Source organism: Chelmon rostratus, chromosome 12 (genome assembly GCF_017976325.1).
Source record: "Chelmon rostratus isolate fCheRos1 chromosome 12, fCheRos1.pri, whole genome shotgun sequence".
NCBI classification, from domain to species: Eukaryota; Metazoa; Chordata; class Actinopteri; order Chaetodontiformes; family Chaetodontidae; genus Chelmon; species Chelmon rostratus.
In genome coordinates, this window is record NC_055669.1 from 16,075,661 (window position 1) to 16,094,805 (window position 19,145).

General features: G+C 39.3%; 2 protein-coding genes across 7 annotated transcripts in view; both read left to right on the forward strand.

The window, feature by feature from the left end:
- Positions 1-133: 133 nt before the first annotated feature.
- Positions 134-14,391, forward strand: mapre2 (microtubule-associated protein, RP/EB family, member 2). 2 transcript variants are annotated; one of them, XM_041948919.1, is made up of 7 exons: positions 134-164; positions 9,524-9,651; positions 10,292-10,437; positions 10,555-10,771; positions 10,965-11,107; positions 12,624-12,782; positions 13,017-14,391. In XM_041948919.1, exons 2-7 carry the CDS (start codon positions 9,531-9,533, stop codon positions 13,113-13,115), a joined length of 885 nt encoding a protein of 294 aa, XP_041804853.1. In that variant the 5' UTR covers positions 134-164; positions 9,524-9,530; the 3' UTR covers positions 13,116-14,391. The 2 variants fall into 2 exon arrangements, with proteins under 2 accessions (XP_041804853.1, XP_041804852.1); XM_041948918.1 differs by lacking the exon at positions 134-164 and adding an exon at positions 6,443-6,674.
- A 919-nt stretch (positions 14,392-15,310) lies between these two features.
- The window catches only part of spidr (scaffold protein involved in DNA repair), a 32,351-nt gene continuing 28,516 nt past the window's right edge, over positions 15,311-19,145 (forward strand). For 4 of the 5 annotated variants that reach the window (XR_006007240.1, XR_006007241.1, XM_041948777.1 and 1 more), the window contains exons 1-5: positions 15,311-15,461; positions 15,804-15,965; positions 16,091-16,154; positions 16,647-16,853; positions 17,591-17,733. Coding sequence is in view for 3 of the 5 variants with exons in the window: in XM_041948777.1 (XP_041804711.1) it covers positions 15,447-15,461; positions 15,804-15,965; positions 16,091-16,154; positions 16,647-16,853; positions 17,591-17,733 (591 nt within the window). In the remaining 2 variants the exon portion in view is untranslated. Of the gene's footprint in view, positions 15,462-15,803; positions 15,966-16,090; positions 16,155-16,646; positions 16,854-17,590; positions 17,734-19,145 lie in introns of those variants that run through there. The other variant, XM_041948779.1, reaches the window with a different exon arrangement.

A 19,145-nucleotide genomic window follows, 5' to 3' on the forward strand; every position in this document is an offset into this window, starting at 1 on the left:
CACGACATATGTCACCAGCGGGCCAATCAGCTACAACACCGATGAAGCATTGTCCAATCAGCTGCCCGCTCTCAGCGACTCGTCGACTGAGTTTGAGGGTGGGGTGACTCAGCCGGAAAACGGCAAAATTTAACACCTTGTAACCTGCGGACCGGAGTACACTGGTGAGTCACATTTGCTTTGCTGGTTAATGCCACTCTGTAATTTCATTTGAAACGTACAATATGGGGTATAACCGGAGTGTTTTGGCGTGTGTGTCGGTGGTTCGTACGGTGATGTTACCCAGGGTCAGGGCATATGTCTGCTGTCACTATTCTGACAAAGTGTCGGTACGAACAAAATTACCTTACTGTAACTGTAACGGTTAGCTAAACAAGATATACTGTCGTCTCTGTAAGTAAGGAAACGCCTGGTTCGGTAAAACATTTTGCGCTGGCATTATTTGTAAAATAGCTTGCTTACCACTCATAGTTTCTCATTTAACTGCCATTTCTAACACGACGGTGAGTTAACTTAGCTTCATGTAGGAGATTTACTACAGCTAGCTGCCTCCGTTACGGACTTCCTTTAAAAATCTCAGTGTTTTGTAATTTCCCCGCATCTGCAACGCCAGTTAAAGCTATATCTGAGCGGTGGCGAACACTGGGGACAGACGAGGAGAAGAGGGGGTGACCGTGGACCCCCTCGGTCTTTTGTCTTGGCTGCAAGATTTCCCTTTTAAAAACGGCAAATGAAAACTTTTCTTTCCACGCACATTGTATCTAAAGTAACGGCTAAAGATACCCATGAAAGATCTGAGACATCAGTGCTCCCTCCTCTCTGGTCCTGGCCTTCCCTGCCCTCGTTGTGGTTATGTTTGAAGTTCTCCTCAGAGTGTTCCTGCACACCCCTGACCCTGTAAAACCCTTCAATTTGTCAAGAATATTTTGCACCCTCAATAGTAACTTGAAATAAGGAGCAAACATTTCAACCTATCCAACATACAATTCTGGGTAAGGGTGACCTCCTTGCTATTTTTTAAATGCTGAGGGCTGGATCTGTTGGGTGGAGCTGCCACCCCTCACCCACCCACTTGATTACCCAGTGCAAGGGAGAGCTTGGCTAGATCTGAACGAAGAGAGCAAGCACAGCTCTGTCTTTTCACTAATGGAATGAGCTTGTGCACAACGACCCAGGGATCCACTGCAGTCTAACATACAGCATTAGCAGAGACTGCAGAGCATCATCCTGTTCAACATGTTACCCCACCCTGAGAAAACTGAAAGCAAGCAACATGAACATCAAAGCTAAACAAAGCAGCTGTTGTAGCTAAATGATCTTGCTTGCATGCTAAGACTCTGGACTATGGCCCACCTAATTATTCCATAACGGCTTAACCCCAGTTACCCCACTCAAGTCCAACAAAGACATCACTCTAAAAAACAACCCTGATTCCAAACTAGCTCAGACGTCCTGTTAACCATGCATGAAACAGAATGTGATGATATCTCACCTGTTTTTGACATATACTCAGTTGAAAACAGTCCAGAGACAATATATTTCATGTATTACCTCATCAGCTTCATTGATTTTTGTAAATATAAGCATATTCTGAATTTGATGCCAGCAACAAGTTGGGACAGGAGCAACAAAAGACTGACAAAATTGTGGAACACTCCAAAAACACCTGTTTGGAACATTCTGCAGGTAAACAGGTTCATCGGTAACAGGTGATGGTATCATATTTGGGTATGAAAGGGGCATCCTACCAAGGTTCAGTAGTTCACAATAGATTGTGGCTCGGCACTCATATTTCCATCTGAAACTGATCCTAGTCTGAGAGAGTAGTAACTGAGCCCGAACCGAGCCTGACCCAAACCTGACAGGCATTCTGTTTTCAGGCAATTGATGTTACCATGGTTACAGCTTGCATGTTTACACATGATTATGTGTGTGTGTGGGCACCTTGTAAAAAGGCATTGTTTAATATAGGCTCTAAAGGTAGATTGTTCAGTAGATTGCTTGTCCAGCTAACGTGACCAACCCTGAACGTCATTTCTGAATTTTGTCCGAACCCAGCCCAGGCCTCTCAGGTCTTGTCGGGCTTGCGTAGACTATCTACCCTCTACATAACAAGCAAGCATGGCACGATGATTGCATAACTGCATTCTGTTTTTATTTACATTTTACGCAGCGTCCCAGCTTTTTTGGAATCAGGGTGTACAAAACACAGCATTTGTGCCGTGTTTCTGCATTGAGGTCACTGTTTCCCAAAATGACAGCACTGGATTTGACACATAATTTGGCTGACATTTCTTTTTATTATTATTATTAACACCAGTAAGTAGGTCTACTGTATGTTGTCTATGGTTCAACAGTCTTGGGACATGTTGAGGCCACGTTCAGACTGACATTAGCACTGTTTAAAAAAAACAACAACAACAACACTTATTCATTTCAGATGCGGGGTTGTCTGTCAAATAAAATTTAAACTGACTCCACTTTTTCTGCAACATACTGCAGCGTCATCTGGCAATGCATTGCATATTTGCATATGTAAACTGGATCTTACTGGTACCTGAGATGACAGTGATACGCTCTTTTTGGTCTGAAAGCACAGTGACAGACAGCTTCCTCAGTCATGCTCAAACTTTTTGTGCTTTTGTTGCAACATAACCGCAGATATGTCTTTGATTTTTCATTGACGCAAAGGTTAGCCTTTTGTTAAGCGCCAAGGAGGACAACCCTTCTACAGGTGAAGACATAAAACAAAAACGGCCCAAAGGGCACTAGTTTCCCTTGTTATGGCCTAGTATTTAATGATTGAATTCTACGGCTTCACAGTCTGATCATTTATTTTAAACAGGACATGCATGCTTCATCTCTGTGGTGACACTTCAAGACCTGTCAGACTGGCAAGTTCATTTCAGTGACAGCCAGGCGGTAGGTTTGCCACCCATGCAGCACAGTATGGATGCAGTTGCTGCCCATGTGAACAAGCACATGGTTTCCCATTTTTCTTGCTTCCCCTGAAGCTTGACCATGTCGCACATTTGCTGCTTGCCGTTAGATACAAGGTGGGCTGCTGTTGTGTGATTGTGATGAGATCAGTATGCTGCAGTTGTCACTTTCCAGTCTGATAATATTCCTGTAGTAGAAATGTAGCATTGCATGCCTTTTGTTCTTAGTGGAGACATTTCTAGTGTCCCCAGTTGGGTCATTTAATAAGATTCACACTTGGTAATGCCTTGTGCTTGGCTCTGCAGGAATTTGTGTAAAGACTAGAGAGTGCTTTTGACCTAGTAGAGGCAGGGGATCCTCATTATTTGTCTCACCACAATAACCACACAAGAGATGGATATCCTGCATTTATGTCACTGCCTTGATTTATTTCTAACATTTTTGAATGTTTTAAAAACACTTAAAAGAGTAGCTTTAATGCACATATCGGTACAAGGGTGAATTTTTGCAGTCAAATGTGGAATCTGTGTCACATACATCGGCTTTGCTGACATGTGACTTTTAAAAGCACCAGTGTGATTGGTTTAAGCTGAATGCATGAAAGTGATGATGTAAATTATGGCCACAATTTAACAGTGAAACACTCTTGGAATTTGGAACATGTGTTGTAATCTCTTCAAAGCAAATCTTTACTGGAAATCCTGCTTCATTTAACAGAAGGCGACCTCATCTAAGAGTGGCTATACATACAGAGAATGAAAATCCTGGTGAATAACCCCAATAGGTTTAGTGCAGTAAAAATTAGATTAACAGATTTATTTTGTTAAAAAGGGTCTGCCTGAAGGCTCTCTGTAAAAGTTCACAAATAGTAGGCTTAAAATAATGCAAAGTTTGGCCTCATGGTGGCACTAGAGGAACTGTTTTAAGTGAGCACACAGACGGTGACCAAGTGTTGTGGGAGTATTTGGCATCCTTTACCCAATCTTAAAAGCTGTTGCTTTAAAAGTTGATGGACAGTTTGAAATATTATTCTTGAGGGAAAAAGTAAGTGCTGGCAGCTGGTGTACTCTGGAGGATGAAACTTCTGTTGATAAGCCCTGTCAGAGGCTTCTAAAAGATGCTTCCTCTTCACTATCGTACGCTTTGATGAGCTTGTACCAGAAGAAGGAAAAAAGGCGTGTGTAATAAAACATTTTGCCTAGTGACCTAGCTGACATTAAACTTGTTAGACTCATCCTGACCCAAGGAATTCAGAAGACAAACTGTTCAAGCATTATCTTCAGATTGCGAGCTGACCTTTGGACTGATGGTGGTGTGAGATGGATTGTTGTATTGATCTCAAAGGACTGCCATAAAAGAGAACAATAACAATCATCATAACAATTTTATTTATATAGCACTTTTCAATCTTAATCACAAAGTGGTTTCCATATTAATGGATTCACAGAATTAAAACCCATGTGACCACATATATAAACAAATAAGATGCAAATATATGACATGATCTCACTGAAGGCAGATATATGTTGATTTCATATAAAGCAGATAGAATGCCAGTAAGAGTAGAAATTTGTGCATATCAAAACCTAAATAATAATACTAAAACAAGCAAAATTTAAATTTGTAATGACAATAAAGTTTAAATAAAGTGCCACAAAATCGTAGTGTAAGGAGTAAATATGAAAGTGACTTAATGGAAAAGGAAAACAATGTGAAAGAATGTGGCCTTTTTAAATAAAGCATCAAAACAATGACACGAAAGAGTACGTTTTTGGCAGTAGTACAGTAATAATAAGAAAAACTGCAAGAATAAAATCAAGGCAGTTAAACAACCTTACAGAATTACAGAAATGCTGTACCTCTGCCCTGTGGCCTTTGCTATCAGGGTGTCAGGGTCCTGACAGAAGTTAGAAGCCATATGAATGGCTGAGCATACTACTTGCACAAAATTCCTGCATTAAAAATCATAGCTGTATTGTATTGGCTTGTGATGTAGTCCAGTGCTGTTATAGAGCTGTGTCAGTTTTCCATCTTGGCTGTTAAATACTGTGACCTTCTGGTCCACATACACTAGCTTCTTGACATTGATTACTAACCATGCTCATATATAATTGGACTAAGTTAGCATCATGCAGGTATTTTCATATTAGGGGTGTAATGATTTGTGGGACATTGACATCGTCAATCTCCCTATTTGACAAAGTTTCAGTTCATTACAGCAAAGAATAGGTTGTAGCTGAGAATTCACCCTTTAAATCTAGTTCAAGACTTGAATGAAACAAAACAAAAGCAGGGTTTTATAGCATAAAAACAGATGCAGCAACACAAACAGGAGATAGCTTAGCAACCACAGGACTGCACTATTTAGATTTTAAACAAAGCACCATATGTACTAAATTGAGCACCTTGTATGAGTGGATGAGCATATCGTTACACCCCTACTGAACATTTGCAAGTTCATACACATTTTAAAGATAAATGATTAGTTGATTTATCGATTCTTTGGCTTGACAGAAAACTATTTTGATTTTTAAAAATGCTGAAATGCAGAAAAAGTACTGTTTTCAGCTTCTCAAATATGAATATTTACTGGTTTTCTTAATCTTTTATGATGTTATTTGTAGTATACTTGGGTTTTGGACTGCTTGTCAGACAAAACAAGACATCTGAAAATGTCCATCAGCTTTTGGGAAATGGTGATGGACATTTTTCACTATTTCAAGACATTTTATAATTAAAAAAATCAATTGAAAAAAAAGCATTAGTTTCATCATTCATTAATTTAGCTGTAATTTCTTGATTAATGGTTTGGTCTATAGACCATTAGCAAATAGTGAAAAAAAAAAACAAAAAACACAATTAATGGACAATTAGATTCGTTGCCAGTGAAGTTTCTGTCAGTTGACTAATGATTAATCAACTAATCAGCTAATTTTTGCTGCTGTAGTTGTGGCCTTTGGAGCAGTTGAATTGGTGTGGCTTGACAGTGATATTTTAATTGATTGAGTCATATGGTTAGTAATCAAACGGTTTTACTGCACCTCCTCATACCATTTGTAGCCATCATTTTCACCACTTTTACCTGTCTATTTGGATCTGCCTGCTTTTTCTTTGTTCTTTTCACCCACATCTGTTGGGTGTCGCAGTGCCAAGAAACCATCTAATAATCATCAATTTGAAGGTGTACCTGGGCGGGCTGCATTTTCCTTTTGATCAAATTTATACTTTGCAGTTGATTGGGTATTGCCTCTTAGCATTTGATGAGTGGCCTCGCTGTCACAAAGTTAATCTGCATCTCAAAACCGTGAAGCGTCGAGCATTGATCTCACCGGTGATGATGCTTTTTTTGTTTTTATTGTGAGCACACACCTCTGATCAATGTAATTTGGTGTACTGAAACAGCCCACCATAAGGAACAGGCAGCCAACCCCATCAGTCACGTGGCACAGGGTGCAGCGACGTCATTAGGGCAGAGATTTGTGAAGAATAAGCAGACAGAAGGAAAGAGCCCCGGAGGTGCGGCACTTTCTTAGCGTTTGCATCGTTCCTGTTGTTTTTTTTCCCCCGGCCAGAGAGAGAACAGAGTATCTGTTCAACATTTTAGAGACCCAAATGCCCGGTCCCACCCAAGCCCTTTCCCCAAATGGAGAGAATAACAACGACATCGTCCCGGACAACGGATCCAACATCATTCCTTACAGGAAAAATACAGTGCGGGGAGAGCGCGCCTACAGGTAAATCAGTGTAACGTCGCTTTTTGGTTTGATGTAAGAAGGGAAAAATAGCGGTAAAAAGACACACTGCTGCAGACAGAACCCCGCATTCTGGCCTGGCCCTCCTCCTCGTCGTGTGTTGGTTTTGCTTTGCACCATCGGCTCTTCTCCCCCTGCTGTCTCTCAGTCTCCTGTCATGTTAGCTCTGTGTGTGTGTCCATGGCGTAAATCGCTCTCAAGTTAGCTTAAACGCTTCTCCTGCTGCTATGTGATATAACACTCCCAAATTATTGCAGGCACCAGTGCAGATGTTGTGCAGCGTGTTAGAATAAGGTGAATTTCGGAGGAGTGGATCGAAAAGGTCCAGCTTGTCAAATGACAGGAACACACAGACAGCCACCCCTGCTGCTAGAATATTCCCATCGAGACATGACACTTCGCAGCCACCCGGCGATCCCTAGTATCACCATGTATGTGTGTTTGGGGTTATGTTTCCACGCGTGAAACGCCCCCCGAGCATCTACACAAGCCCGGTTTCCCCCTGTTTGAATTCAGGCAACAGCCCAGCCCCGGTGTCGGCTGGCTATCCCTGCCCGGCTAACAAAGCATGCTAGCAGCTCATACATCCGCTTTGTTGACATGAGATCGGCTGGCCCAGTTTCCTTCCTTCCTTCCCGGAGAATCAGTCAAGCGCGGCTCTGCTCCTGCAGAGCTGCGATAGCCCAACTTTAACGCTGAAGGCTCATTACTATCCTGCATACCCCGGTGTCGGTTGATGGATAGCAACTATGATGATTTAGCATGATTTAACAGCATATCAGTCGCTGCTTTAGCCAATGAGAAGGCTGTTTTAATGCAGCGGTTCCATATCAATGAAGTCAGATGAAACGATTATGCTACAGTCTCCATGTCTGTAGAAGAATTAATGAGGACTGCACACTTGAGTAATACATATAATGATATATATAATGACTGTTACTGAGCAATACTTTATACATGCTAATATTCAGTCACTATATGGTCAAATCAGTGTGTAATGGGACCAACTTCCACAAACATGCCCAGTTTCTTTGCATTGCAGTAAAAAAGGAAGACCGACACATGTTGACAGGCAAACTGGAAATGAGGTGTTGTGTTTGTATAGTAATGAATAGTTCAATTTTCTCAACATGATCAATTAAATTGGCAATATTTGCTAAAAATGACTGGCGATATACATGGGCAGGCTTTAATGTACTTGGCCTGTCTGTTCAGGTGTATCTAGTGTGTGGGACAGGCCCCAGTCCAATGCTTCTGTTAGTACGAATTAGCAAGTGAAATTGTAAGCATTCATTTATTATGTTGTGGCCATGCTGTGTGACTGTAAAGTCTGAATCTGAAAGTTTTAGGTCTCTGATGCATTTTTTGGCACATGGTGTGCTTTTGGTATGTACTGAAGGCCTGAATATCCTCAGTACAAGTGGGGCAGGTGCCATGGGGCAGAAAAAGACACAATTTTGCAAAATTGCGACATATTTCTAATCCAACTTTGCTACCGCTTCTATTTCCCCATGCAGGTAAAATCATATTAAAGCATCCCAGGCACAAAGTCAAAGAAGGCCCACAAGGCCTGCTACAACCAAGATATTAATAAAGCAAAGGTGTATTGCTAAAACATGTGTTACCAACATACTCTGTATATTCTGTACGATTAGATTTGTGGCCTGAAGTGTAGTGTATGTTTTGCAAAAGCTGCAGAACACAACTTGAATGTACTGTGTTTTAAAAGAGTTGGAGCCAGAGTTAGCAACACAGCAAACTTACTGACACATTTGTCACCACTGTGCGCTGCGGAGCTAGATGTTTAGTTCCTTATTATATTGTAAAAGTATGTTTTATCACTATGTATAGATTTTTAGAGCTGCAATAGTTACTTGATTAAACAACTGACAGAAAATTAATCTGCAACAATTTTGATATTCTATTATTAATTTTGATTAATCTTTTTAATGGAAAAAATGCTAAAATTTTCTTGTTCCAGCTTTTCAAATGTGAATATTATTCTTTACTCAGTGAATATATATATATTGGGTTTTTGGACTGTTGGCTAGAGAAAACAAGACATGTGTAGATGTCACCTTGGACTCTGAGAGCAAAAAATTGATCACTCCAGAAAACAATCAGATTAATCCACAACACATATAAGATACTGCAGTCCTACAGAGTTTAAACTCATGAAGTAATTATCAAGATAATCTTGCATAGTGAGATAGTTTTGGCCATTATATTATTTTCACATTGGTACATTCCTAATTCAACCATATCTTTTAAAAATGAATTGTCTTATCATTGGAGCCTTCACTATTTTGTGTTATTGTCTGCCTAACCTTCAATGACAGGGTATGCACTGGACTCAGGGGTCACACTCAAAGAAGATGAGGCACATTCACATTGTAGAGAACGGATGCTAGTCCTGGTGACATGCAGCAGCGAGGGGTTGGGCATTGTTAGGGGCCACTCATACATTTTTGTGCTTCTCTGCGGCTCAATCTAGTCATGTGGATGAATGCCTAAGATCACATCATGGTGTAAATCTTGATGCAGTCTTCAGAAACTTTCTGTGTAATTACTGATTGCAATATGACCTGATTTCTTGGTTGTTCCTATTTATTGGTCTTTTGAGAGGATGTCTTTTTTTTTTCTTAAACTCCTTTATGTCTCGTATTGTGGTGTATGTGCTTTGTTTAGGATACACAGGACATTTTTACCATCTTTTGAAATCAGTTAATTTGAAAAGTATGTAACAAACGAACCTGAAGCCCGAGGAAACTGCACCTTTTATTCTAGATGCATTGCTTTTGTTTTTAAGCATTGTTGTCTTTCTGTTACAGTTGGGGGATGGCGGTCAACGTATATTCTACCTCAATAACCCAGGAGACTATGAGCAGGCATGACATCACTGCCTGGGTTAACGATATTCTCTGCCTAAACTATACGAAAGTGGAGCAGCTTTCCTCAGGTGAGAACAGAATGAAAAAAAAGTCTCTCTCTCTTCACCTCGCCCTCCTCCTCTGTGTTCAGACGGCAAACGTGTTTCAGAGATTACATCTTCGCCTGAGAAGCACAGGGTTCAATTCATTTTCTGCGTAAGATGGCCGTTAAACCAACCTGTGGAAGCATGTTCACCTCTCCCTGGCAGAGAGTTGTCTATAAATAAACTCGTAGCCTGCCATGTTCTCCTACTGTGACCAAGTAATCCAATTTCAGTCACTCACTGCTTACAGAAACACACACCCAACACACTCACCCCCCTTTTGTTTAAGTGTAGGCTAATTATTTCATGTAGATTACTTCTAAGGTGCTCTCTGCCAGGTTGAGCTGGTGCCCTCTTTTTTAGTTGGATAGAAGTCTGAGTTAATATTAGCCATGTTACTCAGAATGTGCATTAATCGTTAGTCTTAGTAAGGTCAGTATAGTCTTTTTAAGGAAACACACGCAATGATCTTGACATAGAAAAGGCTCTTTTTTTCTCTTTTGTTCCAGTGGATTTTTATTGGGCAAAGGCAGGCTTGATAAATCCTAGCCTGCACTTGTATTGTAGTCTTCTAATTTTCAAGCAATGGTTTCTGTACTAAACTAACATTTTATTATGTCTTTAGGAGCTGCCTATTGCCAGTTCATGGATCTGCTCTTCCCTGGCTGCATTAGTCTTAAAAAGGTCAAGTTTCAAGCTAAGTTGGAGCACGAGTACATTCACAATTTCAAACTCTTACAGGCATCCTTCAAGAGGATGAATGTGGACAAGGTGAGTTTGCTTAAGTGTACTTAAATCGTGTTCAGGGTATCCACAATATAATCTTTGCTCCACACTGTATGTGCTTTGAGAAAACTTTTGATTCTATTTTCCTCCTCCTTGATTCAGATTATTCCTGTGGAGAAACTTGTCAAAGGCAGATTTCAGGACAATCTTGATTTCATCCAGTGGTTTAAGAAGTTCTTTGATGCCAATTATGATGGTAAAGAGTATGACCCAGTTGCGGCCAGACAGGGTCAGGATGCCATTCCCCCACCTGACCCCGGTGAGCAGATCTTCAACCTGCCAAAGAAGTCCCACCATGCAGCCAGCTCCCCTACTGCAGGTAAGCATCATCTGTTAGGTATGTTAGCTGCAAAAAAATCTTTTGCGATCAGTATGTGTGAAATATTTGCAAACACTGTGACATGTGTTCATATTTATGCACCTGGCCCGTGGCACCGAGCGAGAACATTTATTTTCACATGAACAACTCCTGTGATTATTAATGTGTGTAATAAACCTTTTGTCTGACGTAGGAGCATCAAAGTCGAGCTCTACAACCCCCAAGTCCTCAACACCAACATCCAGACCCTCATCAGCCAAAAAGATCCCTGTACCATCAACTCCTGCCAAAGGAGAGAAGGAACTGGAAGCACAGGTCACACATCTTACTGAGCAGGTATGTTAATGAAAAGCTCAGTGCTGACGGCTGGACGTCAGATTTTACTAACATTCTGAAACCTCCAAAAATCCGACCCCCAAACCGTTCTCTTCACATTGCTTGAATTTCTACTTCCAACACACCCTGTAAACCCTTTAATTGTCATGTAATTGGCCATTAATTTATTGATTTTATCTTTAAAGTGTCCAAAAATAGTGAAAAATGCTTATTATGTCCTTGAGCCCAAGGACATAATAAACTTATTTGCTTGTCTAAAACACTAAGACATTCTAAGATGGTTTAACATCATGTAGGACAAAGAAAAGTTTCAAATTCACACATTTGAGACACTGAAACCAGGGCATGTTATGTTATGAGACAATTATTTGATTAAAAATAGTTCCCAATTAACTGTCTGTTATACCCACATCAGAATCTTTATTACACACAGAGCCTTTCCGTACTTGTCGATTTTAAAGCGCTGCACCAGATCATCAGGAACACAGCTGGTGCAGAGCAAGTCAACAACCAACAACCATTAGCTAATTGTTTAACTGTTGTTTTCTGTGGCTGCTGTTCTCTACTTGTGAAATTTAAACAATGGAAGAAATGGCATGTAAATATATCGTACAGCTGTCAAAAATGGTGCATTGGCACTGTCTTCACTCAATGACAAAATCATGTTGCTGGCTTCAGAAAAAAGATGTTTGTGTCCGAAAGAGTCCAGACCTTAATCAAGTTTATAATTTGCAACAAGATCGCGGTTTCTTTGCAAGATGACAGAACTTGAGCAGGTTTGCAAAAAGAATGGTGGAAAAGAAAGATGAAGAATCCAAGCTGCTAAAGATCAGTTCACATAGATATAGGCTGTAATTGTTGCCAAAGGTACTTCTAAATATTTACTTCAAGTGGGCAAATAATAGTAATTTTATTTATTGTGCATTTTATGTATGGCATGCATTTAAGTTTGCTTTTACTATGACTTTTTTTCATTCATTGATTCATTCATTGATTCAGTATGGTCAAATATTCTGTAAGACATGTATAAGAAAAATATAGAAATAAGTAAACTAAAATTGTTCCTTTGTGTGACCCAACATGTAGCCACTCATTCTGGCTCCATTCATTTGGTTGGGTTCACTTTAGATCCAAGCCAAGAACAAAACTGAGATGAAAGTGCGCTGGAACTTGCTTGTGTAGTGTGACAAGCCGCCAGCAAAAACCCCAGAGTATTGAATTTATATAATATATAGTGGGGATAATGAAGAGAAGTCCTAACATTTCTGAAGCTGTAACCAGTGAATTGTTTTATTTGGCAAATGATGCAACAGATCAATAGATTATCTAAATGATGATTAGATCAAGATTGACTTGTACTCCATAGAAAAGTCAGTTAAACATCTTACTCTGGACTACAGTTATTTATGCACTTAAGACTGCTTGTACCACTTGATCAGTAACGAAAGAAAATCCACGTTGTTCTGTGTCTTTTGACACTGATGCTAAAAATAATTTGTGGATTTTATCTTTGTAGGTGAACACATTAAAGTTGGCACTGGAAGGAGTGGAGAAGGAGCGGGACTACTACTTTAGCAAGCTGCGAGAGGTGGAGCTGCTGTGCCAGGAACAGGGTGAAGAAAATGCCCCTTTTGTGGATCGGCTAATGGAGGTCCTTTACGCCTCTGACGAACAGGTGAGTCTGTGACCCCCAGATTGATCTTAACAGGATTCAGGACAGTTGGAGGCTGTTTTTATCCTGACTTAGATAAGTTTCTGCAGCAGTGTACACGAGGAAAAGTGTTAATGCCATTTGAGCTGGTGGTAAAGTCATGTGGAAGAACGCAGTCTGTGTGTGTAATCACATGTTTGCCTTGGAGCATGCTTCAGTAGCACTAGTATTAAGCTGTTTATGCCCTCCTTTTTTTAGGAGGGAGCGGAGCTGGCAGAGGGTGATGGACAGGAAGTGGACCAGCAAGCCCATGAGGAGGCGCCAGATGATCAGCAGGAGGAGCAGGATGAATACTGACTGCCATCATCCCTCACCGCAGTTACACCCTTCTTTTTAATATGTGAGAACTGTTAAAGGATTTTAATTTTTCCTCATTTTTTTCTTTTTCTTTTTTGTCCTCTCCAAGACTGAGCACATGAAGCAACCTCCTGAATAGAAGCACCATCACAGTTTTTATTTTTTGTATCCCTCTGCTCACTGTTCGATGTTTTTTGTGACTTTTGGTGAACTGCTGTGGCAGACAAGCTCAGACCATCACAGAAGTTTCCGAGGACTGTGTGGGTGGAAAGTCGTTTCAAAGCCTACAGTAGACGTGATGATATGCTGAAGTTTAGACAGGTAACTGTTATCTGTCAGTGCAAGTGTTAATTTCCCAGCTTCTGTCCTTTTTTCCCCTTTATTTTGTTTTTATTTTGCATATCAACAATATTAATCACAAGAATGCAATAAGCAAAGCCCTGAAAGGGCTCGTAGTAGCTCTTATTTAACCTCCTTCCATATGTTGCACTGACATTTGACTCTGTACTGGACAATCTGTCCATAGACCCTCACCATATTTATTATTATTAAGCCTTAGAAATAGTGCAAGATTCTGCTTTGCATCCTCATGAAGGAGGACAATACATTCATTGAATTGTGAATAAAATGTAGTATAATGCCAATTTATGACTGTTTGACATTCTCACAAATTTCAAGATTTCAGATAATCGGTGTGCTCAACAATGTGTCATTCACATCATACAAGGTGGTTTGGTGATATAGTTTTCTTGGTATGCCATACTCATAGGGAAGGAAGGAACATTATTGTGGACTAGTCTTATTATGATGCAACATTTTAAGTTTTAAACCTCAGCTGGAACTTGTGGTCTGTTCAGATTTTTTTTTAAGCCACAGGTCTTCGGGAGATGAGTCAGTTCACTGAGTAATTTGCCATGCTATATTCCAGTAAGTACATTGTATACCCTTTCTTAATATTGCATTTACTAATATTGAACTGGGCAGTGCACCATAATGCTTTAGTCATATATTATTATTGTGTAAATGAAAAGGAATGTAAACATGTACTGTCAATAATTAATGAATGGTAAATGTTTTTTTCATGTCCCACTCATTATGCATTCCCCCAACAATGTGTTGCATGTTTGCATTTTATTTGTGAATAACTTGACCTGCTTTTTACATATTTAATAAAAAAACACGTATGTTAAGTGAGCTTTTTGTATGTTTAACCTGCTATTTGAAAGATGTTGAGATTCGGATGGATTTGCTGTAATAAAATTTCGTTTTGAGTCCATGGGAGTGTTGTCATGTCACTCCAACAACAGCAACTAGCCTTGGTCAAAGTTATAATAACTAAATTAAGTTCTATATAATATATGTAGGCAATATTTCAATAGATTATAATAAAATACACTTGTTTTCATATGCAGATAATGCTCCATACAACAAGGCAGTGTTGGAAGAGGTGCTTGTTTATTTAGGTAAAAGCACCACAGTGTGAAAATACTGTTTTCACGCAAGTAAAAGTGCAAAAGTATTATCAGCCAAATGCACATCTTTAAGCAGCATTTTAATGTTGTATCCAGTGGAGGTAGAGCTAATATCAAGTACTTAACAGTATATATAATTCAGTGGTTAAATCTGTTACTGTATATGTATAATATGTAATGTAGAATAGTATTTATAACTTGATCATATGTTTTAAGTGTAAAAATTTTAACTGAAAAGCAACAAAATAACTTTTTCTACTAGTTTATTCAAGCTTTGCTCTTAAATGCAAGTTTGAGGTCCTACTTGAGTATTTTCATTTTTGCATGACTTATACTCTACATCTCGGAGGGAAATATTCACTCCAGTATATTTTACACTTATATTTCTTTGCAGATTTAGATTTTACATGCAAAAAAAAACATGATCGTCGTCTCAAGATTGTTTGAAGTGGCTTGAACTGCAAAATGCTGCTTAAAATGTTAACAGGACAACACCAAATATAATATAAAGTACATGATAAAAATGCAGAAAGTAAAATTAAAGGTAGGCTCCAAATTCTACCTGATTAAACAGTACTTGATTCAATGTGCTTAGTTACTTAGGCCATCATTTTGAAAGAGAGGCTCACACACGAGCCGCCTCCGGTCCACGCTGTTGGATAATGAAACACACCCCTCTTCAGACGGAGCGACAGCGAGGAGTAGTTACTGCGGCCAGTGCAAACGTTAGAGAGGAAGCAACCACCGGCAAACAGCAACCGCGCAACGATGGGTTAATAAAAAAGATTTGTTAAAATAAAGTTATGTAGACACACATATAAACTGCTGCAGTGTCATAAGCTTACTTTATTTTGTCGTCATGTCTTCCAGAAAGGTAAGAAAGTTGCTAGCTAGCTAAGGTTAGCTAGCTAACCACCATGCTAGCCAGGTTACGCTAACTTCAAGCTACAGGCTAGTTAGCTTTGGCAACACAAGTTACCAGTGTCTGCCCACCCACAGCGCGTAGAGTTTACCTGTCAGTCATGCAATAACTGTCTTCTTTATTATCACAACAGGCACACGTCTGTTTGTAATTTAAGATAGCTGTTACTGAGAAGCCGGGTAAAAAAACTAATGTTGATGCAGGATAAGTGAGAGAGATCGAACCAGTTGTTGCATTAGTGATGTAACACGTCTTTGACATGACCCCTCCTGCCCCTTTGTTCAATTTTTGTAGCGTAAAAGACTCTTCAAGGATACAAAGTGTGTTTTCTTTCCGGATGATATCGAGCATGGCTTTCAAAAAGTCAGGAGAGAGCCATCATCACTTTCATCTGTGTCCTCCGCCAAGAGCTGGGAGAAGTGTGGAGACAGTTTCCTGGACACTCCAGTGATAAAGGTTCATTAAGTTTTATCATGGCATGATTGATCCCCATATAGTCCTCACATTACTCCAACCCCTAGCTCTTATGCATTAATCCCTGTTTGCTCTAACATTGTTGATCATATTTGTGTTTGCTGCAGAACCTGAAGTCATCAGGAAGGAAACTGTCTGCCCTAAGACAGTTGGCGCACCCCCCTGCTTCAGGTAATTTGTACTTTAGTCTAACTAAATTGCGAGATACATTAATGGCTGCGCAGTGTATTGATATTTTATTATCACTATAATAACTGTGGGTTTTATCGTTGTATGCTCGAATAAATACAACAGATTAGCAGAAGCGGTCAAGTACTGAATCTTGTTTACTTACTCTTTGATGGGATAGTCCTCAATTATATCAAACAATTTGCCAGTTTTAATACATTTTATGAAGGAACAGTTTTTGTACAGCTGCTTGTGTTTCAACAACATTTAGTATTTGAGAAGTTTCTAAAAGAAAAAGGAGTTTTGGAGAAAAACATACTTTTAACTAAAGAGTTTCGTTTAACTTCAAGCAATACCCACCACCAGTTTCTTCTGTTGTTAATGTAAACAGTGGAGAGGACATGGTAGGGGACGGACGGGGATATACAGTAAATGGTACGCTGAGTGCGCAGGTTGTATAATATTACTCTCTGATGTACTCTTGTGTTTTCCCAGTGCAGACCGGTGCCGTTCCCTGTAATGAGGACTCAGTGCACATTGCCTGGAGCTCCAGTGACAGTGAACAGTCCAATGATGAGACCCAGGAGCTGCACCTGTCCAGAGTTGTGTCTCAGCAGCAGCAGCATCCCCAGAGACCAGGGAGACCCACAGCTTCCAGTCAGTCTTACACCAGAGCGCTGTGCATGCTCAGCACTGATAAAGGTAAATGAATATTGTGACTTGCTGAGTCAGGGCTGGGACATATTGGATTGCTCTTAATGTTTAGTCCAGCTTTTCAAGAGCTGACCTTTGTTTGAAGTGTCATACCTCACTAGGTTTATTTGACTTGTTGCATTTGATTGTGAAAACTCATTTCTGACCCCGGGAACAGCTGTTTCACAAAATTTAAAAAAAGTTTTGTTTTGGGAAATCTGCTTATTCCCTGTTTATTAATATAAAGCAGAGCTTGTTGTTTTTACAGTGTTTTTGTTATTATGCATTTAGCACACAAGATCTAATATGTTAATTAGTGAGTTTGAGATAAGCAAGTAGACTAATTTTAAGCTGTTAAGATAAGCTGTTTCCCCTGTTTTCAGCCTTTGTGCTAAGCTAAGCTAACCAGCTGCAGGATGTAGCTTCGTATTCACTGTGCAGACATGAGAGTGGTATCAATCCTCTCATTTAACTTGCGGCAAGAAATTGAATATGTGTGTTTCCCAAATGTCAGCATTTTCCCAAACTGAAGGTCAATTTATTTGCTTATTCCCGAGTTTCGTCCGTTGCTATGCAGTTAACTCAGCTGTCACAAAGGAACTTTGGTCACCTTTTTAACAACTGAGCAATCTCTATTCACTACTCCAGAAAAAGCTACTAAATGCATCTTGAGTTAAGGTTATTTTGTTAAACTTAAACCCTTTGTTTGTATTTATTATTAAACTTCTTTTTGTTTCCTTCGTTAGATGACCTTCCTGTTATTGAGACAGACAGTGATGTGAATGAGTCTGAGGAAGATGTTGAAAAGGACAGTGGGCAACAAATCTCTGACTGTGAGTCAGAGTCCTTTGATAAAAAACAAGAAGTTTTACCTGTTGGAACTACAAATGTGAGTAATGTTGTCCCAAAACATGAATTTTAAACTTAGATGCAATATTTGTATAAAAAAAAAGATACTCAACTCCTCCTTCAATACAAAATAGGGAGAAAAAATATATATTTTCAATTAACCAATGTGCACACAGAGACACATTTGCAATAATGTTAATGGTCATGCTTGAGGAATTTCTTCCCATTGCTTCATCTGTGCAGCCTGAAAGTCTGATTGTAAATCTATTTTTTTTATAACCTTGGTACTTCTAATACTATTGAAAGTATAACTAAAGGAGATCGAATCGTTTTGAACATGTGGTATTGAAAAAGTATCAATATTTTTGACAGTCTTGAATATGAATAAACTAATCTTGCATCCATTGTGACATCCGGCTGCAGATCCAAAATCATGAACTGCATTAAAAGCACGAAACAGACATATTACACTGGTACAACGATGCATAGTGGTCTGTAGCACCTATACCAGTGGCATTTTCTCAAGGGTGTTGTGTGTTTTAATGAACACTAGATGGAGCCTCACAACCACTTAAACTCTGCACAGCTATTTGAGTCTGTGTATGTTTCTAATTAAAAGTGTTCAGCTGACTGCCAGTGTAAGCAGTTTTCCTAGAAGTAGTACCGTAAGTGTCAGTACTTTTCCTAGAGTCCAGTGAAACACCAGATGATTTTCTGTCCACTTTGTGTGTTAAATCTAATGAACCTTACCATCAGTTTTAGCTTACATGGCATGAATGCTTACCTTTCAGTGTAATGTAAGATAATACTTATGACATTGTGTCTTATTTAATTTAAAATATAAATCTTCATAACAGTGTTTTTTTAGCTGTTTTGATTTCATTTGTTTTGATTGTATGTTTAGCCATTATACCACCAGGTGGAGTATTACAGTCAACATGTCCTTAAAGGGCTCAACAGGCTCAAACCAGTGCTGCACAGTGCACTTTCTAGATTCAGTTCCAGTTCCAAGAGTATGTTCCAAACTGTCAAAGTTCACAAGCTGAGGTAGCAATAAAACACTGACTGAATGTGGAGGGTATAGCTGCCACTTATCCACTGATCCAAAGCAGATAGTAGAACAGTTGGTAGTGTATGAACATTTCCAGTTTAATGACTGGACTTAACTCAGAAGTATAAAGAATTAATAATTTTCAATTGTGTTGTTTATGGAAATCAAAACACTGTAGAGCTGCAACATAGTTTATTGATTTAATTGATTGATTATTAATCAATTAATTGTTTTTTATTGAGTATAATGCCAAATCTTTGATGGTTCCAGTATCTTAAATGCAGGGATGTACTCTGGTTTTGTGTTAAGTTACATCAAATTCCTTTTTTTTTGTTTTGCCCTCTTTTTGACTTCAAAACAATTCATTCAGTGATATCAGTATATGCTCTGAAATATTTTGA